The following is a 20,806-nucleotide window of genomic DNA, read 5'->3' as shown; positions in this document are numbered from 1 at the left end:
AAGGTCAGCGCAGCGGAGTCCTCTCCACGCTGTGGCCACATCCGGGCACTTGCCAAGTCACTGTCTGACCTGGAAGTGTTAGTCACTCAGTCCTGTCTGACTCTTCGTGACCCCATGAACTGTAGCCTGCCAGGTTCCTCTGTCCATGGGATTCTCCAGGCAAGAATACTGAGTGGGTTGCCATGCCCTCCTCCAGGGGATCTTCCCAGCCCAGGGATCGAACCCAGGTGTCAGATTCTTTACCAACTGAGCCACTGTCTGACCTAGGCGATCCTGAATTTCTGCTTTGGCTGGTGGCTGACTAAGGTAGGGCTGGCGGGGGTTCCTGGCTGTGAGTGGAGGAACTGCGTCCAGGCCTAGACTCCCAGCCCTGCACCTGCCCTACCCAGGAGATGCTGGGGACCCCGGCCAGGGAGAGGGGGGCCCAGGTCAGGGCCCTGAGTCTGCGTCCTTTGATGTCTTGCTCCCCCAGGCTCAGCCAGGCAGAGGGGTGGGGAGAAGAGGGTCCCACGGACTAGGGCTGCTCAGGACACTGGGGGAGCAGGCCTGGAAGGGAAGGTATTAGTGAAGAGCTGTCCGCCCGCCCCTGTTCTGATTTGATCTGGACACCAGGGCACAGGAGGCAGTGCCTGGAGAGAGGGTGGGTGTGCTCTGAGGGTGGCAGGCAGGTGGCGAGCTGAGCCAGGGGAGAGGCTGAGCCAATTCTCCCTCCTTATCCCCCTGGGTGGACCCTGCAGATGAGGGGTGGGGTGGGGGCTCAGGGATGCCTGGCCCCTGTATTGGGCTGACCCTTATGAACCCCCTCCCCAGGGGCTGCACGGAGATGGGCAGAGGAAGGGGGCCTGCCCTGGAAGCCCCGTCCCAGATCCCCGGGGCACTCCAGGTGACGTGCCTCACTGTCTGAATTCATCGTGGGACCTGCAGGCTGTGCAGGTCAGGGCCTCCACACATCAGCACAGACATGGTCACGATGGGGCTCACGACGGGGCTCACGAGGGGCTGAGCCAGCTGTGGGACGCAGGCGTCAGAGGAGGTGATGCGTCTGAGGCTCTTGCCCGAAGCCAAGAGCTATGATCCCCTGGGTTGTGAGGCCCAGACACCCCGGCCCTGTGTCCTGTTCTCTCCCATGCCCTGCAGGCACCAAGCGCCTTGCGGGGCACCCACACCCACAGGCATTACAGAGACAAGACCAGGTGGTGCCTCCGTGCGGCTAGCAGCCAGGAGGATAGAGGCTTGGATGACAATGACAAGTTGCAGAGCAGGAACAAGGAGCCACCACTGCTTCATGAGTAAAGGGGGTGCTGCCTGCGTGCACTTCAGAAAGGTCATGCCACCATCCAGGTGGAAGGGGGAGGCCGGAGTGACAGTGAGAAGCGGCCACAGCCACCCGTCCCCTCTGGGTTGGCGTCTCCCCCTCCAGTGTTTAGGGTCTTCCCAGACCGGGCCCCTGGTTCCTGCTTCAGCCCGACACTTCCAGCTGGAAACACACCGTCTTGCCGTGGGAAGGGGGCTGCCATCAGAGCGTGTGCGGTGGCGGTGGGCCCAGCAAGGCCCTGAGTTCTGGTGGGACACGGCCTGCAGGAAGCCCTGGGCGGCATTCAGCCAGTCCCCGGCCTCGGCTGAGGACTCAGGGGACGGTCCCAGGGCCCCCACCTGGACTTGGGCCCAGGCAAACAAGTCCAAGACCCTAGGCCTGGGGCAGGAGCGTGGCAGGTGTGGGTCCCTCTGCCCAGGGCCCAGCACCCTCCCCACCTCACTCTCTCCCACTAGCAGAGCTGGCCCAGGGCCCAGCCTAGACTGGAAGGTGGGGCGGCCTCTGAAGAGCACCCCTTGCTCTCTTAGCCCCCCTTATGGGGCTCCCAGGGGGCAGAGCCAGGCTGCCCTGCCTCGGGGCCTTGTGGTCCCCTTGACTCCCAGAGGCTCCCGTCAGACCCCCCCGGGGCTGGGCCTGGCCGAAGCTGACCTGGCCTCCCCGACGGCCAGCTACCATGTGACGCCAGACCACAGTGGGAGAGCAACTTTATTGTCAGAGGGTTACTGCCCCTCCGTGAAGACAGGCTTGCAAGAAGCCACATCCTGGCCCCCCACCCAGCCAGCCCTGCCTCCTGAGGGGCAGTCCAGACCTCGAGGGCAGGGAGAGGCTACCAGGGCCCAGAGGGAGGGGGCACAGCCTCCCAGTAGCACCCGGGCGGTGGGGACAAGTCACTCCTGCCACAGGGGAGACCATGGGGGCGGTGCCAGCACCTGGGAATGTCTGCGTTTGCTGCCGTGGCCGAGATGGCAAGAGAGGAGCACCAGGGCGGGTCCAGGGCACAGAGGACCTAACGCCCAAGAGGCCTTGAGGGCTGTGGTCTGAGCTGCTCTGGGGCACCAGGACCCGGGACGGGAGCCAGGCTGGGCCCGCAGGACCGAGCGCAGAGTGTCTCTCCCCAGCAGGGCCTGGGAATCAGGTGGCGACCCCTCCTTCTCCTTGGGACACAGGATTTGCCTTGTAACTCGAAGGGGCCACCCTAACCCTAACCCTGCTGGTTCTCAGCAAGTCTGGGAGAGGCTGGGGCTGGAGGGACGGCCCCAGTGGGGGCACCGTCCCATTCAATCCTCCTCCTCGCTGCTCAGCGATGGGAGGCCCTGGCAGGGTGGGTGGGGTCAGAGGGATTAGGATGCAGCAGGGGGCGATGCCAATTCAGTCTGAGGATCCTGGCACCCCAACGCTCCTCTCTCATGGTCTCCAAGTCCAGTGACTGTCAGGGTTTATTCAAAGTTTCCCTGGCCTTCAAGAGCAGCTAAAGGCCAGCCTGCCCACCTCCCCACCTGTGAAGCAGACCCCCGAGCCCAGGGAGGGGTGTCTAGGAAGGAGGCCGGAGGGCCCCCAGGGTCTCTAGCTGGGCAGGGCCTGCCCTCCTTCCCGGCTGGAGCCTCCAGGGCTACCCGGCCCAGCGCCTGCCCTGTCTAAGTGTCCCCGTGAAGAGGGGGAGCTGGCAGGTAGAGAGAACACAGGTTCAAATCCTGCCCCAGTCCTCCACGGTCCAGGGGCCTCGGGCAGGTGATTTATCCTCTCCCAGCCTCTGCCCCCATGTAAAGTGGGGGGAACAAGCCTACGTCCTAAGGGTTAAATGAGACAATGTAGGGAAGTTCCTCGGATGGGCCCAGACGACTCAGGGACCCAGTAAATGACGAGTATTATGACGATTCCTGCGCCCCGCCCAGCCACCAGACCCCGTCTCCAGCAGGGAGTGGGGGTGGGGAGGGCAGGGACCAGGGCAGGGCTCCGCCGGGGGCGCTGGGCCCCTCTGGCCCCTGCCTCTGGCATTGCCATATGTCCCCAAGGCCCCTGGGAGCCAGTATCCCTGACGGGCACCCAGGCCTGGAGCCCAGTCCCACTTGGGGCGTCCTCAGTGCCGACGGCAGCACAGGCCTCGGGGAGGGGTCTCTGGCGGAGCCGGGGCTCCTCTGGGAGAGCTGGCCTCTTACTTCCCGCCGCTGGTCCGGCCAGCACTCCTCTGCCCGGGGTCGGGCCCGAGCAGGGCGGCCAGGGAGCCATCGGGTGGGGGGCCTCCGCGCTTCATCTTGAGGTTGGCTCTCAGGGCGGCGTCCTGGCCAGAGCCCCCCTCAGGGGTGGCCTGGGGATCTGGAAGGAAAGCAGGAGGGTGGGCTCACGCAGGGCCTCCGGAGCCCGCGAAGCCCCTTCACTTCCAGTCCCACCAGCCAGGGAAGCTCTGTGCCCAGTGAGGGTGGGACAAAGCGGCTGCCAGTGTCTAGTCCTCATGCATTCATTCCCTCACTCATTTATTCATCCACTCATTCACTCATCCATTCATCCATTCATCCACTCATCCATTCATCCATTCATTCACTCATCCATTCATCCATTCATTCATTCATTCATCCATTCATTCATTCTCCCACTCATTCATCTACCTATTCACCATTTACTCATTCATTCATTCTTCAAACAATGCTGACCAGGGCCAGGTTCCAGGCACTGCAGAGGTGCCAGGGAGAGATATAGACACCCCACCCCATAAGGGAACAGAAGGCTCAGCGGAGCACAAGGAGAAGACAGGAGGGCGGCTTCCCAGAGGAAGAGATCCTAGAGTAGGCCCTGAGGCCAGAGCTGGTGTTCAGGAGGGACCAGTCTGAGCAGAGGTGTGGAGGTGGGAGGGGCCCCGGGCACCTGGATGATGGCTGAGTCACCGCACACCAGGCTGTGCTAGGGGAGGGACTTGGGAGCTCTATGTTGGTCTCGGGCAGCAGGGAGCCATGGAGGGTTCTTGAGCAGGGGTGGGACAAGGGCCATCAGGGCAGGGAGAGAGGGGACCAGAGGCAGCAGGCGAGGGCAGCAGGGGAGGTGGGGCGGAGGAAGATGCTGGACTCAGCGTGGGTCACCACTCACCGTGGATCCCAATCATGTGCTCCAGGATGAGCACTCTCTCGGCCAAAATCTTCAGGGCCTCCCGCAGCTGCTGCACCCCCTCGCCCTGGGGTGGAGAAAGCCGTGGGGTCAGGGCCACTCTGCTCCAGCATCCTGTCCCAGCCCGCCACTTCCTCTGGTCACCATCGTCAACACAACGGCCACCACAGATAAGAGACACCCCGGCACCAGGGCTGGGGTTCGAACTCCAGTTCACAGACACGGAACTTGAAGCCCAGACGGGGTAACCAGAGTCCTGCGGCCCCACAGCCCGGAAGTGGACAAGCCGGAAATGGCCAAGCCCAGGGCTTCACACAGGCCTGTCTGCCTCCAGCCTGAGCTCGCCTGCTCCCGTGACCGCCAGCTGCCTCCCTGTGCGCCCTTCTTTCCAGAAAATATCCTGCTGTGGGAAGAGCACCTCATAGGGACCCATGGTCGGGAGGCGCTTTGCTGGTCTCCTTCCCGGTCCCACCCACCCGAGGGCAGAGCCGAGGCTTCCGGAAGGCCCGTGGGAGGGCACAAAGATGGCGCCTCTGCGTTCCTGGGACCCAGCCTACACATGGCGAAGGACCTCGTGTGTCAGGACACATGAATAGGCTGATTAATGGAGGAGACAAGATGACAAGGTCACTTTGAAAAAAAAAAAAAGTGATGGTAGAGAGGCAAAGCCCCGCCCCGGCGTCTGCAGCAAACAGGAACCTTTTTGGCTGGTGGAACATGACAGCTCTGTCATGACACTCAGATTAATTGAGCTTAAAGCTAAAGAAAACCGGAGAGCATGCTACTGAGTTACACAAGAGAGCTCTTCCCATCAAAGACCATGAGAAGCTGGGCTCTGGGTAGTGTCTGGGATGGGGGTGTCCCCAGTGAGGAGCAGGGGCTCCAGGCCCCCTCTGTTAGGACTCAGTTAAGCCTCAGTCCCTGGGCCACAGGAGGCATGCTGATGAAACTGGGCAGGGGGAAGTCGTGGGTACCCTCCCAGTCTTCCATCACAAGTGACCCCAGCATTCACATCTTCCTCCCACTGCCTCTTGTGCCCACCATGGCTGCCATGGTTCCAGCCTCTTCCCCCTTCTCCAATCCCATAAGGACCTCTGGAAGGTCCCCTGATCCCAGCTTTACCCCCTCCAGCCCAGCCTGCCTCAAACAGCTGCCCACCTCCAATGCCACTGCCCATCTCTCCAGACACCCCCACTCCTGGCTTAGGATCTCCCCAAGCTCACTCAGGGGTGCTGCATGCCTGCTGTGCTGGACGTCTGGCTGAGCCCTGTCACACCAGGTGACTCATTCTCAGCTTGCCCCACCAGCCTCGCTCCCTTCTCATCATCCTGGTCCCCAGCCTCCCCTCTGCTTCCCAAAAGGTATGGTCCCTACAGCCATGCTCGCGCTCCGTCCACGCCCCCACCCTGCCCTGTCTTGCTCTGGCCGCTGTGTGCTCCCAGCCTTCCTCTTCCATCCATCCTCTCCCACATCCACCAGCCAGCTCTCCACCTGCCCATACACCCTTAAGTCCGCCAGCACTGCGACCTTGGGCACATCCGTGTGCCAGGCACTGTCATGGGAAGGCCCTGTCCCTGGAGAGAGACCCCACAGCCTGAGGCCTCCTTCAAACAGAGGGTCTCATCTGCAGGTCCGTGGCTCCTCCACCCTCTCCGGTGGGGTCGCTCCCACCCTCAGGCCCTGGGCCAGTCATCCCATCTGTGCTTCCCCACTGCAGCTGACTTCACACCGGGCTGCAGTCACCATTCACTCCACTGCCTCTCCCGCTGGGTGGGCCCCCACTCGCCCTGCGGCTGATGCCCCGCTCAGGAAGAAGTGTCGGTCCAGCTCCACTGGACTGGCCTGCAAGGACACAGCCAGGGGGCAGGGGGGAGCACGGGGCCAGGGGCACAGTTACCTCAGCGGCGGCTTTCTCCTCCTCTTCCCCCTTCCCGCCAGGCTCCCCCTGGGAAGAAAGTCACGCAGTCAGTGATGGGTACCCAGCTTCTCTACCAGGGACCTCTGCACAGGCCGGCATGGCCTTGACTTTAGGGGCTTAATTCTGTTTCTAGGGAGGGAGGAGTCAGGTTGGAACCAGGTTCTGGCCCTTTCAGGGATCAAGTCCCCTGCCCTTCCCCTCTGTTTCCCTGACTCTAAAATTGGGGCCAGGGACTTCCCTGGTTGGTCCAGTGGTTGAGAATCCACCTTCCAGTGCGGGGGGACGTGGGTTCAGTTCCTGGTCAAGGAACTAAGATCTCACAGGCCGCGCTGCAATTAGAGAACCTATGTACTGCAGCAAAGACCCAGCACATCCAAAATAAATAAATGTAAAAAATTAAAATTTAAATAAATAAAACGGGGCCGGTAATATCAGCCTCACCATAACACCTAGGAGGCCACTTACTCTTGTGTGACTTTACCTCTCCGTGCCTCAGTTTTTCCATCTCCAAAATGGGGATAATAACAGTGCCTGCCTCACAGAGATATTAGGAGGATTAAATAAATCACTCTCAATAACAAGCCTGGGGAAGGCCTGCCTTTGGAGGCTAACACTCCTGGGTTTAAATCTTGGCTCTACTTTGGTCTAGCTGTGTGACCTAGGGCAAGTTGGTTAACCTCTCTGGGCCTCAGCTGCCAGTTCTAGGAAAGAGGGAAAACAAAGCACCATCTCGCGGGGGCGCTGTGAGGCTTAAACCCACTATGGATGAAGAGGGCCTCCACATAGAAGACGCTCAGCAAAGAACCCCCCTTCTCCCACAGCCTCGTGCCTCTGACATAAGACTTGGGCATGTGTCCACTTCCTTGGCCCTGGAGATAGGGGCTGAGTCTTGTGAATTCTTATTTTTAAGATGGGAAATGAGTGGTCAGCTGTCTATATCTACTCCTGGGAAGTTCAGAGAAAGCAAGGGACTCTGCAGGTCACACAGCACGTTAACCCAGGGGCCTGGGCTCCCCAGAAGAACCTCAGGACTCTCATCCAAGCCCTTCAGTAGGCGGCTATTTCAGCCCATACTTCATATGCCCTGGGGGGGGGTCCCCACTTCCCAAAGTCCCCCGTTCCCAACTTGGGCAGCTGGCGCTGCACCCAGCTTGCCCGATTCTCTCCCTCTGCTCCATCCCGGCTGGGCTGGGTCTGGCATGCCCGAGGCCTGAGCTCAGCCAGGCTGCCTGGGGCAGACACCCACCGAGTTGGTACCCTGTGCCTGCACCAGAGCCCGTCGCCCCGGGGGAGGCCCACACACACGGCCCCACACTTACAGACGGCCCCGTGGCGCCCCGCTCTCCAGCCAGGCCCTGCAGAAAATCAGACAAAGCAAGTTAAGCTGTGCCCTTCACAACCCCTTAGTCCTCTGCACGCCCTCTCCCTGCACTGGGCTCTGGAAATCTGAAAAGCAGACAGGAGGAGGGTGGGCGGGAGAGGAAATGGGGGTTGCCACAGCGGGGGCCTGTCTGCTCCTGGAGCCCCAGCCACTGGCCAGTGGATGACTGTGGGCTTCCACCAAGTCCTCCATCTTCTCGTCTGTGAAATGGGCCAATGCCAAGTATGGTCATCACTTGGAGAAGGCACATGTGTGCGTGCGTGCTCAGTCATGTCAGACTCTGTGCGACCTCATGGCCTGTAGCCCCCCAGGCTCCCCTGTCCATGGGATTCTCCAGACAAGAACACTAGAGGGGGTTGCCATCGCCTCCTCCAGGGATCAAACTCAAGTCTCCTGTGTCTCCTGCATTGGCAGGCAGATTCTTCACAGTCTGAGCCACCAGGGAAGCCCAGGGAGAAAGGGACCAGATGGCCATGCACACATGCCCCCAGCACTCGGAAAGGGCCCTCTGCGAATGAGCGACAGCAGTGGTGATCTCAGGCTTCCCTGGTGGCTCAGACGGTAAAGAATCCACCTGCCAGTGCAGGAGACCTGGGTTCGATCCCTGGGTTGGGACGATCCCCTGGAGAAGGGAATGGCAACCCACTCCAGAATTCTTGCCTGGGAAATCCCAGGGACAGGGGAGCCTGGGGGAGCCGGGCAGACTACAGTCCACGGGGTCGCACAGAATCAGACACGACTGAGTCACTAACACTACTCCTACCAGTGGTGAAGGCGAGGGTCCCCACCTGGGCTCCCCGTCAGCACTGAGGCCTGGTCAGAAGGCTCCCTGGAGCCCCAGAGCTGCACGTCGAACCGTCCTCTAGCACCCCGACCTGGCCGGCCAGGAGGCACCCCGACTCAACCTCTCCAAAGTGGAACTCCTGGTCTCCTCCCGGCCCAGCCGTCCGGCCCCCACCCTGCAGTCGCTCTTTCCCATGAAATGGCTCCACGATCCACAGCTGCTCCTGTAAGCACCTCGCAGTTAACCTTCCGCTTCCCGCCCTCACTGAATTTATTCCATCAGCCCGACCTGTCAGGTCCACTTTCTAGATACGTCTGTTTCCTCTGCGCTGCCCCGGCCTCCTCCCGGGTCTCCCTGCTCCACTCCCCTGCCCCCGCCTTCCCCTCAAGCCACAGCCAGAGGCGCCCTGGAAAGACGAAAATGGGGTCCTGGACGCTCCCTCCCTGACACTCGATAAGCCCCCCTTTCACTGTGGCCCAGGTCCACACATCGGCTCTGCAGGTACCCGTCTGCCCACTTCCCTCCCACCTCACCTCCCCCGACACACGCCTTCGCTCAGGACCCGCCTGGTGTTTCCCAGCCCCAGGACCTTGGCACTTACGTTTCCCTTTTCCTGCTCTTGGCATCTTCGTGTGAATGCTCCTTTCTGGTTCCTCGGGGCTCAGTCGAAGCCTCACCTTCTCCTGTCTGTCATCCCACTCCGGCCACCCGCCTCCTGTCGCTGTAGGTCTCGCCCCAGTTACTCTCTATCACATCTGCCTCCCCCATCAGACTACCTGCTAGCAGAGGGCAGGGACCCCGAGAAAGCCGGAGCAGGGCCTGGAGTGACCCCAGCCCTGCCGGGCCCCCGCTCTGCTCCCCTGCTGGGTGACTCTGGCAAATGACAGAACCTCTCTGAGCCTCCGCGTCCCTGTCACCGCTGGGATAACACGATGGGGACCCTGAAAGGAGTTGGCACAAACAGGTAGGTGGGGGGAAGGGTCAGGCACACCATCATCTCTGACCTTGCCTGTCGTGTGGGCTTGTGCCTCTGGAAGGGGTTCTGCTGCCCCCAGCCCTTCTCACGGGAGCCTCTGTCAGCCTCACACCCGCTCCTGCCCTTTTGTCAGGGGTGAGCTGTCCAGCCTTGCAGTGGGGGACCCGCTTCTCAGTCACCCCCGCCTCCTACCCACCCAGGCCCGAGTTCCAGGGAACCTGAAGCCCTCGGTCTGGATGAGCTGCAGGAAGCTCTGTGCAGACATCCCCAAACGAAACCCTTCCTGCCTTGGTGTCCAAAGTCCCCCCTCCTCTGTGTGACGTCCCCCCGGACCCCTGGGGCTCTACAGCACAAGGCACCCCCCCGGCACTTTATTTCTCTTTCACTCCCTGTAACAACCCACCGGGGAGGCCCCTTCTTAGCAGCCAAGGAGCAGGAGCCCAGAGAGGCTCTTTCTGCCCAAGGTCACACAGCTGAGGAGGCAAAGCAAGCTGGGGGTTGGGGCTGCACTGTCAGGCTTCAGAGTGCCCCCCCAACGCAGGCAATTCCCATTGAAGATTGGCCACGGCTGTGATCCTGGCCCAGCCCCACACACCACCTGCATGACCTCAGGTTAGCTCATCTATGAAATGGGAATGATGCTAACTACTGTGGGGCCCAGGTAGGGTGGGTAGTAAAGGGTTATTGTTGCTAAGAAAACCAGGATCCCATGCCTGCCTTCCCCTGGGGCCCACCTGGACTCAGGTGGGGACCAGCCAGGTAGGCTGGTTTCTTCCTGAGCAACTGTGCTGCTAAGAAGCCCGGCTCCTGCCTTCCTAGGGAAACAGTGCCCTCACCCTCGCCAGAGATGGGTGAGACCTTACCTGGGATCCAGGCACACCCGGGGGTCCAGGGGGGCCGTGTGGTCCAGGGGGCCCTGCCGGCAGAGTCACAGATGGTCACCTGGAGCCGGAGACACCCCCTGCCCCCTCATCGGCTCTGGAGAGGGGCCCTCCCACCCTCCCACCCCGGGCCCCGCCCTGGGTCTGTCTCCTTGGGCAGTGCAGAAAGAGGAGGTGAATAAATGGTGAGGGAGGGGGCATGGGCTCTCCGGCCCCCTGCCCACCCCCAGAGTGGAGAGCCCACTGCAAGCCCCTCTCCCTGCCTGCAACCCCTACACCACAACCTGCTCCTGTTCCCACAGCCTCATCCACGGGGTGGGGGTGGGGGCGCCCTGCAGCCCCTCCCCAGCTGGTCAGTCCTCAGGCAAATCTCCCTCGAGCCTGCCCCATCTCGGGACCTCAGACCTCACCTCCCTGAGGCCATCCTTGCCTGGGTTACTACAACTGCTGCCTACCACCCAGAGTGGTGGTCACCCATCCATGCAGCAGTCCCCTCCCCACCAAGTGACTTTTCAGACAGGTCTCTCTCAGCCCAGCCTCCTCCACCTTCATCGGTCAAACACCCTCCTGGAAAGTCCCTCTGGATCCATGCCTTTGTGGTGGCTGTTCCTTCCTCCTGGAGTTCCCATCCCCTCCACATCCCAGCAAACTCCCACTAGTCTCAGGCTGAGCGTCACCTCCTCCAGGAAGCCTTCCAGGCACCTACCCCCACCTCTTCCCTAGGCAAATCTCTGACAGTGACCAGCCACTGCCTCTGGCCACTACTGGTTTGAATGCCAGCCTCCCCTCTGGCCCAGGGAGCCCCCAGAGGGTCAGGCCAGGACCGATGGGTGCAGTACAGAGCGTGGTGTTTGTGACTAAATGCCCTGAATATTTGGAAGAGTGAGGTCTCTGTGGCTAGCCTACCAGAGTGCCCCCTGGCATGCCTAGGGAGGACCTACAGGAAAGTGAGCCCTGGGTAGGGTGAGGCCTGGACGCGGTCTAGCTAAAAGGCAACATCCTCCCAGCGCCCTCCTTAATGCTGCCACCCTGGCCCAGCCGCGAGCCCAGCCCTGCTTTTTTGGACCCTACGGGATTCACTGAGGGTACTGCCCACCTTCTCCACTAGAACCCAAGTACCATGAGTACAGAAATCTTTCGTTTATCTAAGGATCCCAGGAACCCAGAACACTGGCCAGCTCGTAGGAGGCGCTCAGTGGGTTATTTCCTGACTGCGTGAGACACTGAACGACTGGAATGAGTGCCCAGCCTGGAGCCGAATCAAGAGGCGCCTCCACCCCTGCGGGCGCCCAGGGCCTCTGTTGCTCATTCATTCAGGGTTAGAACCTGTCAGAGGAGACAGCCACACACCTGGGCTCTGCCCCCCGCCACACCCGCCCCCCCCCAACCCCAGTGAGGGTCCCATCCCCTCTCCCAGGACCCTGCTTTCTGCCTGAAGGCCCAGGGCCTCCTGTCTCTCCCAGGCACCGTCCCCACCAGCTCCCTCCATCTCACCCACCATCCCCTATGCAGACCTCCTGGACCTAGGACTCTGGCTCCCAGAGCACCCCTGCTCTGGCTCACTTGAGGGCGGCCCGAGGCTGCTTCATGTGGGTGTCAGGCCACCCAGAAACACTGTGTCCAGTCCCAGGGGAGCTGCCACCCATGAGCAGCAGGCCCCCCACTCAAGCTACTGCTGGCTGGGGCAGACCCAGTGCCCTGCCATGAGCCTCCAACCAGCCCCCTCAAGACTGCTGGCCCAGGTGAAGCCCAGGAGTGGGTACCAGTGGAGACCAGCTGCTGCTGCTGCCCTCTGCACTCACCTGGGGGGCCAGGGGGACCCCGGGGCCCTGGGACGCCCGCCAACACTGTGTCCACGGCTGCGGAGGCCAGCTGCACGTCTCCACCTGCAGGAAGGGCAGAGTGGCCTGTGACCCATGGGGCAGGGCCAGCAGCGCTGGGGGGCTAGAGCTGAGTCCCCCAGAGCCAGGAAGAGCAGCCCCGACCCTGCTGGGCCTCACGCAGCTACTGCTCCCTCAGCTCAGAGGAGCTCCCTCATGTGTAGTCACTCAGTCTGTCCGACTCTTTGTGATCCGATAGACTGGGGCCCGCCAGGTTCCTCTGTCCATGAGATTCTCCAGGCAAGAGTATTGGAGTGGGTTGCCATTTCCTTCTCCAGGCAATCTTCCCAACCCAGGGATTGAACCTGAGTCTCCTGCATTGCAGGCAGATTCTTTACTGTCGAGCCATCAACACTGAGGCCAAATCAGAGGGCGGGGGGAAGCCCTGTGGGCTCTGTTTAAAGTACAAATCTCTTCCTGAAAATTCCATGTCCTAAGACTCCCACCCCCCCTTGCTCACCTCCCCGCTGTCCAGGCCAGACTCTGTTCCAGGCTCCCCTCCACATGCCCGTCCTGACACACCTGACTAGCTCACTCTTGTGAGGGCCTCCTCCAGGAAGTCCTCCCTGACCACTTGTCTGAGCCGCAGGGCCCGGGGCCGGGTGGGGTCTGCCTGGGTCCCTCCAGGGTGAGCCCCATGTGATCTCAGACCCAGAAGCAGACAGCCAGGCTTCAAAACATCTGGGCTGGGGGTGGCTGCCTCTGCCTTTCCCTGCCTACCCCCATCACAGAAGCCTGGGTAGCCCTTCCATAGGCCTCCTGGCCGGTGGGCCTGCTACCGCTGCTCAGTGCTGGCTAACCAGGTGCCTCCACCGGGAACCCCCCAACACACACACACACACACACACACACACACACACACATGCACACACTCTTCCTAAACGTTCACATCTGCACCCTCCAGGCAGTCTGCTCGGGTTTCTCTGACGGCGGACCAAGAGGTCCCTGTGCCCCCACGGTGCCCGGGATATCACCCACTCAGAATGCCAAGTCAATCTCAACCCGCTTCTTAAAACCTTTCTTGTTTCCCAGGGCCCTTAACCAAAGCCACGCCCTCCATGGGCCGCAGGCCCCACCCCCGCCCCATCTCTTGGGTGCCCTCCCTGGACCCGCCCTCCCCCCATGCTCTGGCGGCGGGTTCTATGTGTGCTCGAGGGCGCCCTCTTGTGCTAGACTGTGGCCCTTGCAGGCAGGAGACTCGTTTTGCTCACTGCTGTGTCCCGGAGGTTAAAACACACAGTCCCACACATGGGAGGTGCTCCAACCATCAGCGCCTGTCCAGTGGCCTACAGTGAGGGGATCTGCGAAGAGCACGGGGTGACGGATGACCTTGGTGATGGTACTGTCACCAGAGGTGACCCCAAGGCCAGGCCAGAGAGCAGATGGACATCAGGGGGTCAGACCCCAGGGGCAGGAGCTGAGCACAGAGGCAGGGACAGACCCCTGGGGCCAACCATGGGGTTGGGGGGACCACCCCCCACCTAGGCTACCCCGTCCCCCTGCCTGGCAAAGCCGAGGCCCCACTCACGGACAGTCTGCTTCATGGGGTTCTATTGGGGGGTGGACCCTCCAAATTCTGGCCCGCCCTCCAACCCCAGCCCTCAAGCGTGACACTCACTGTCCTTGTCCGTCGGTGGCTGCAGGGAGTAGAGGACGCCTTGGGGGCCGTTTGGAGGGAGGCCCGGGCTGCCTGCTGGGCCAGGGGGGCCGGGGGGGCCAGGGCGCCCCATCTCTCCAGGAAGCCCACGGGGCCCTGGCGGCCCCAAGAGGCCTGTGGGGGGAAAAGAGGAGTCACAGGAGGGCCGGGCCTCCTGACTGACCTTACAGAGATGAGAAATAGACCCGGGAGGGCAAGGTGGTGGCCACTAGTCCCAGAGCCTCCCTGGAGGGCTGTCCTGGGATGTAATGAAATGACTTCCCGTCCGCAGCCAGTGCAGAGGGGACCCGGGGCAGCCAGGCGGGAGGTCAGGGAGGTCACGTGAGTGAAGTCAGCGGGCGCTATGGCCAGATGACCTCAGCCCTGGGGTAGGGGCAGCGAGGCTGGCTGCCAGCTTGGCCCAGCCCCGTACCTGCCCCAACAGGGTCCAGGAGCAGCCGTGTGACCTCTTGGCATTGTTTACATGCGGAGCACAACCTCCAGCCCCCAGCAGCCCCACCCCCACAGCTGGAGCCTTCTCTTCTCATAGTCCCGGGTGAGACCAGGCCCCAGAGTGCTTGGAAGGAGACTGCTCCGGGAGGTGGCGGTGGGAGGGAGGGAACCTGGAGCCCTGCTAGATGGCAGTCATCAGCCCAACCAAGAAAGAGGCTATCTGGGATGCCTCACCTGCTTGGACAGGGGAGAATCCCTAAGCCCCTTCCCCTACTGGGCGAAGTCATGTCAGGGTATGTGTGTGGGTGGATGTCCTTACCAGGAGGCCCCGCTGGGCCCTTTTCTCCTGCCTGACCCCGGTCACCTTTGGAGCCTGGGGGACCCGCAGGCCCTGGTGGTCCCGTCTGTCCAGGGGGCCCTGTGGATAGAATGAAATGAGGCCTGAGAACATTGTGGGCTGAGCTGCCTCCATTGGCTCCAGGCTAGACGACCTTGCTGCCTGGTCAGACCTGCCCCCTCACCTGCCATGGGCAAAGGGACCACATAATTCATCACAGTATACAAACCAGTTTTGCTCCTGTTCACTTCTATGATCTCAAGAGCTACTTGTGTTCCCATTTGACAGGTGGGGTAAACTGAGGCTCAGAAAGATGTGGCCCCTTGCTCAAGGTAGCAGCACCAGGCTGTAAATGAGTCAGAACCCTCTCTCCACATCCTGATGTCTCTTTGCTCAGGCTTGGGGACTGGGAGTCAGGCAAATATCGTCCTAATAAGGCCTCCTTAGAGACCCCAGGAAGCCCTGAAGGGGTCGCCTGCCCCCTGGGGATCTCCAGGTCCCAAGGGTGGGCAAGAGTAGATGGAGAGTAGATGGGAGGCCCACTGTGTGGCCTGCAGACAGCCCCTTCTCCCTAGGGAAGGCCTAGGCCTGGGGAGGATGCTCAAAAAATGCTTCCTGAACAGATGGAGGGCTCTTTGGGGACCACCCTGGGGCTGCCAGTTTCCAGAGATTCCCACTTGGTCTCTGGGATTCCAGGATGCACCCAGGTGTAACCATTTGTAGGGTTTGTGCTCCACCTGGTGGCCATATTGGGAACTACATGCCCCCATAAGAAGAAAGTTGCCTTTGGAGAACAGAAGCCCCTCCCAGCTTCCTCCCTCCCCTCCAGGGGGCTCTGGGGCCTGCCTGGGTCCTTCAGAAGAGGAGAACCCCCTCCTTACTTCCCCCTGACCTCTGCTCCCTCTTCAGTCCCAGAAGACGGATTTGAAGAAGACAAGCATAGGATTTGAAGAAGACAGGCCTTCTGGGAGTGAGACTTTGGGGACAGTGGCTAGAGAGGTGGGCCAGGGACCCAGGGCAAGTAAGACGCCCCCTCCTCCCATAGCAGCCCGAGCTCACCCTCCACACAGCCTCCAGGCCCTTCAGAAGCCTGCAGAGTATCTGCTGCTTCCCTGGCCTCAGGACTGGCCACTGGCGGTCAGTTTTCCCATTGCTGGGGGTTTGCAGGCAGGGAGGGGTCAGAGTTGGGTCTGGGCGGGATTGCTAAGAAACTGGGGGCTCAACTGGGGGACAGCAGAAGGAAGGGCGTCCCCTGCAAAGGGCTCCCGTGGGGCTGTGAATTATTGAGTCAAAATGGCACTGGATCGCTGGGTGACCCCAGGGGTCACTTTTCTGAGCCTCAGTTCTCCTGTAATCTGAGCTTTACAAGCTCACTGGAATGATTAGCCATGATATCTGTACAGACTAGAGTGATATAAAAATCCTGAATAACTGGCACAGCACAGATCCTGACCAGTCAGATGAGACCTCAGCCTTAAACCCTGGAGTTCAGCCACATGGACAGTGGCAGCTACACCTCCGCTCAGGGTAAAGTCCCAGCACAGTGCCCGCCACGCAGCAGGCATTCAACAATCCTGACTATAATATTACAGTTACTATTACTGTTCTGCAGTCCCAGACAGCAGAGCTCAGTCCAGTGGAGAGAGACTGCAGAGAGACTTCAAAATGTGGTGGGAAGAGGGAAAGCAACAGACCAGTGGGTGTCCTCCAACTCCGGTCAGAGAATTCAGACAGGATCCCCCAGAAGGCTGGGGGAGGCAGTAAGCCCCCCACTCCTGGCGGTGTGCAGGCAGGGGCTGCTGTAAAATCGAGCCAGTCAAGGATGAGCTGGGCTGGGGGCCTACATGTAGATGCTAAGCGGCAGCAGGGCAGCCTGTGAAGACAGTAGCTGGACTGTGAGACAGTAGGGAGTGGTGAGGACTGTGGCAGACTGCAGAGTTTGAATGAGATCTGTGGGGGCAGCCATGACTTAGCTGCGGCCAACTGTTCCTTTTTTTTTTCCCAATATTTTTTTGGCCACAACACAAGGCACATGGGATCTTAGGGACTGAACCTCACCCCTTGCACTAGAAACACCAGGGAAGTCCCAGCCAATTGTTTCTGTAAGGGACTGCCAACCCCAATGGCCAGCTCTTCCATTTTTCTAAGAGAAATCCTGACTTTTATGTGAAACCCCCCAGGTTTTAAATGTTAGCTCAGTTTTCCAAAATGCCCTTTGGGTGTGTATGACCTACTGGTGGAGACCCTGAGAGGCCTTCCCCCTGCCAACCCCCTGCCCCCCGCAGGCCTCACTCACCGGCCGGGCCTGTGGGCCTTCTCATCTGGGGCCCGGGGTGGGCAAGCGGGATGGCGTCAGGGAGGAGACCCTCGTTCCAGGGTGGTGGGGTGTTCTGGGGCGTCGGAAGGTCATTGTCTGGGCCTGGGGGCCGCTCTGCTGCTTCCAGAAGGAGAACCTGGGCCGCAGAAGGGCAGAGGGTCAGGCCCGGGGCACGGGTGAGCGGGGACGTGAGCGCCAGGGGACCAGCACCGCCCACTCGTGCGACCACCGTCCCCCGACTGGAATGTTCTCCCGCCCCGCCCCCACCTCAGGAAGCCCTCCGACCCTCCTCCGGCTCAGGCAGGGCCCCTGCGGACACATTCAGAGCCACCATACTTTTCTCCTAGAGTGGCTGTCACTGGGATTAGACTGTGCTTGTCTGAATAATGACCACTGCTGCTGCTGCTGCTGCTGCTAAGTCGCTTCAGTCGTGTCCGACTCTGTGCGACCCCATAGACGGCAGCCCACCAGGCTCCACCATCCCTGTAATTCTCCAGGCAAGAACACTGGAGTGGGTTGCCATTTCCTTCTCCAATGCAGGAAAGTGAAAAGTGAAAGGGAAGTCGCTCAGTCGTGTCCGACTCTTCGAGACCCCATGGACTGCAGCCCACCGTCCATGGGATTTTCCAGGCAAGAGTGCTGGAGTGGGGTGCCATTGCCTTCTCCGAATAATGACCACGGTCACCCCCATTTCACTGGTTCTTCCCTGGAGAGGGACCGGGCAGGCTTGTCCCCCCCACTGTCTGGCTCAGGGCACAAACAGCGTGGTCAGGGAATGTCTGTGGCTGGCTGGATGGGTGTGAGGAGGGAGAGATGGACAGGGAAAGAAAGAAAAGGAAAGGGAAGAGAAGGAAAGAAGAGGAGAAAAGAGAAGAAAAGAAAAAAAGGAGAAAGAAAGAATAAGCGGGCCCAGCTCAGTGTCCGAGTTTAGCAAGAGCTCCAGGGAAACAAAGGTGGCCATGGTTACTCAGGGCCCGCCTGGAAAACAGCCCATCTTCTCCCCCGGAGGAAAGCAGGGGTTAAAACCCAAAAGGACACAGAGCCTCAGTAGGGAGACACTTCCTAATTCACGGCACCTGGGAACCAGGAGGGCTTCCCTGCTAGCTCAGCTGGTAAAGAACCCGCCTGCAGTGCAGGAGACCGCAGCTCGATTCCTGGGTCAGGAAGATCCCCTGGAGAAGGGATAGGCTACCCACTCCAGTACTCTTGGGCTTCCCTTGTGGCTGAAACGGTAAAGAATCTGCCTGCAATGTAGGAGCCACAGGAGACGTGTGTTCAATCCCTGTGTCGGGAAGATCCCCTGGAGGAGGGCATGGCAACCGACTCTCCAGTATTCTTGCCTGGAGAATCCCACGGACAGAGGAGTCTGGCGGGCTACAGTCCATGAGGTCACAAAGAGTCAGACATGACTGAGTGACTAACACTTTCACTTATCAAAATTGTACTTGGGGCTTCCCAGGCGGCACAGTGGTAAAGAATCCACCTGCCAATGCAGGAGAGGTGAGTTCGATCTCTGGATTGCGAAGATTCCCTGGAGAAAGAAATATCAACCCACTCCAGTATTCTTAGCGCACGGCACAGCACAGGGAGCCAGGAGGTCCGGCTGTTCCCAAATAGGCCAGCAGGGGGCGCCGCACACCGGGATCTGCTCAGGGCCGGCGGGCAGGTGCTAACCCGCGTGGACCCACCCACCCCAGAAAAGGGGGGCACTGGGGTTCCCCCGCCATATCAGATGGAGCCCGGTTTCCCGTCCCGACCTGCCAGACAGGAAGGAAGAAGTCCAGTGTCTCATGTGCCCACCCCCCCCGCCCCCCCGCCCCCCCGCCGCCGCCGCCTTAGAAACCCGAACCCCACATCCAGCTAGATTCTCAGACTCAGCGCCGTGAGATGAAAGCGCTCCGAGCCTGTCCGGGGGCCGCTGGGAGCGGAATCGCTGGCGTCTAGTTCTGCAGATGCTAGGTAGTGCCTGAAGGCGTCCAAGCTCCAGCCCCGGCTTATACCCCACCCCACCCTACCCTGCGCCCACCCCAACCACCAGAGTCCTGGGTAACCTTAATTCCAGGAGGACCCAATGGGTCCTCGGGCCTCTCCCAGGGCCCTAGCCCTCCTGCCTAGAGCCCACTGCCCCTCCCCTCCACCTGCCCCCGTCCCCTCCTGCAGCCCCCGACCACGGCCGTGGGTGAGGACCTCATGCAAGGTAAACCCGGCCGAGCTCCCCCCAAAAACCACGAGAGACACCACACAGTACGTCCACAGGTGATCACCTCGGCCTCCCATGACCTCCCCTGCGTCTCCTCCACCAGCTCTGCTCCAGCCGCCCGGAACGCGCCCAGCCGCTCAGGCCGAGACCTCCCCACCCCTCCATGCCCAGGCTCCTGCAGCACCCTCCACCAGTGCTGTCCCCGCCCCCAGCCCCTGGAAGATTCTGAGACTCCGGAGAGCTGTCCCCTCCTTCCTGAGTCTGTCTGACCCTCTGGGCAGAAGGGGTGTCCCGCCAGCCCCTGTACAGTCACTCTGGAGCAACGCCGCTGGCCCTGCCTTTGGGTGTCAGGACCACCTGGGGAGGGGCGCCCTCCTCGCTCTCGGTCCCCAGGCCCCTGCACACACTAAGTACCATGTGATGGGGGAGGAGGCTCAGGCCCTGCCACCAGCCAGGCTGGTTCGAATTCCGGCTCTCCCACTAGATAGCCATGATATGCAAGCATCGTCGCCTTTGTGGGCCTCAGTTTTCTCATCAGCAAAACGGGGGTGGTAACACTGACCCTGCAGGGCCACAGATCACGGGCGCACAGCACGTGGGCACCCAGTTACTCCTGCTGATGCTGGGGTGGTGTGCGGGGGTCGGGGGGAGTCACAGGGACAAATGGCTGCCTTCACAGCGCCCAGGCCTGGGCTGGGCTGTGGTTTCCTGGGTGCACAGAAAGGGTCCTTCTGAGCGCCTCCTCCCACAGCTCTGCAGCTTCCCCGGGGCCTGGGTGACAAAGTTTCCCAAGACCCTTGGGAACAAAGTGGCACCCCAGATCTCAGGCCCCCCTCTGTATTGGGTGGGTGGGCTCCTGCCCCGTGAGGCTCTGGCAACCCCCAGGGCCCCTGCTCTCAGCCCCTCCCCCTCCTGGTCCTTACAAGGGCTCATTAAACAGGAAGGGCCACGCCAGAGGCAAGGTGGAAAGAGAGGCTCAGAGACCGCAAGGGACTTGCCCAAGGTCACCCAGCAAGTCGGTGGTGGGGCCAGGGCCCCGTGTGGCGCCTCGTCCACTTCTCCACAGCTGGGCTGCAGCCCTGGCCTCAGTGGAGCTTCACGGAGGCCCTGAGAAGTGGGGCGGCGGGCTCAGACTGCACAGCGGCTTGGGGGTGGAACCTCCTCACGGAGGGGAGGGTTACAGTTTCTGCCCCAGCCACTGAGGGGACGTCCACCTGGAAGCTGACCGGCCATGGCAAGGGGTGGAGCTGGGGGGGACAGGGCAAGGAGACTTGGCTGTCAGTGTGTGGGATGGGGGCCCCCGGGCCATGGGCGAGAGGCTGGGGGTGGGAACTGTCAGGACCTGGTGGCCAGGACTTGGGGGCAGGACGTGAAGGCAGGGGTGGCCCTGTCTCTAGCCTGGCTTGGGGGATGGTAGGATCGCCACCATTCAAACAGCGGCACAGGAGAAGCCAGGTTTGGGGGTGAAGGTCCCCAGTCGGGGGGATGAGTTGGATACAGCATCTTGGTGGGGTGGGGAGGATTCCTCCAGGTGAACAAGTGTAACAGGGAGGAGCCAGGAGCAAGGGGAGTGTGGCTGGGAGGGATCAGGGTGGGGGCACCCAGACTGGGCTCCCAGGCCCCCCAGAGGGA

At 61.2% G+C, this 20,806-nt stretch overlaps 1 protein-coding gene across 2 annotated transcripts in view; it reads right to left on the bottom strand.

Annotated features, from left to right (window-relative positions):
* Positions 1-2,002: 2,002 nt before the first annotated feature.
* Positions 2,003-20,806, bottom strand: part of COL26A1 (collagen type XXVI alpha 1 chain) — a 164,225-nt gene continuing 145,421 nt past the window's right edge. For both annotated transcript variants that reach the window (XM_027527373.1, XM_027527374.1), the window contains exons 5-13: positions 16,954-17,110; positions 14,640-14,738; positions 13,850-14,002; positions 12,154-12,237; positions 10,334-10,386; positions 7,649-7,684; positions 6,309-6,356; positions 4,394-4,478; positions 2,003-3,628 (exon numbers count right to left, since the gene is read on the bottom strand). In XM_027527373.1, coding sequence (XP_027383174.1) covers positions 3,468-3,628; positions 4,394-4,478; positions 6,309-6,356; positions 7,649-7,684; positions 10,334-10,386; positions 12,154-12,237; positions 13,850-14,002; positions 14,640-14,738; positions 16,954-17,110 — 876 coding nt within the window. In that variant the 3' untranslated portion in view covers positions 2,003-3,467. The remainder of the gene's footprint in view (positions 3,629-4,393; positions 4,479-6,308; positions 6,357-7,648; positions 7,685-10,333; positions 10,387-12,153; positions 12,238-13,849; positions 14,003-14,639; positions 14,739-16,953; positions 17,111-20,806) is intronic.

This window comes from Bos indicus x Bos taurus, chromosome 25, assembly GCF_003369695.1.
Source record: "Bos indicus x Bos taurus breed Angus x Brahman F1 hybrid chromosome 25, Bos_hybrid_MaternalHap_v2.0, whole genome shotgun sequence".
Classification (NCBI taxonomy): domain Eukaryota; kingdom Metazoa; phylum Chordata; class Mammalia; order Artiodactyla; family Bovidae; genus Bos; species Bos indicus x Bos taurus.
The sequence above is the reverse complement of the archived record's forward strand: the minus strand, read 5'-3'. Positions and strand labels throughout refer to the sequence as shown.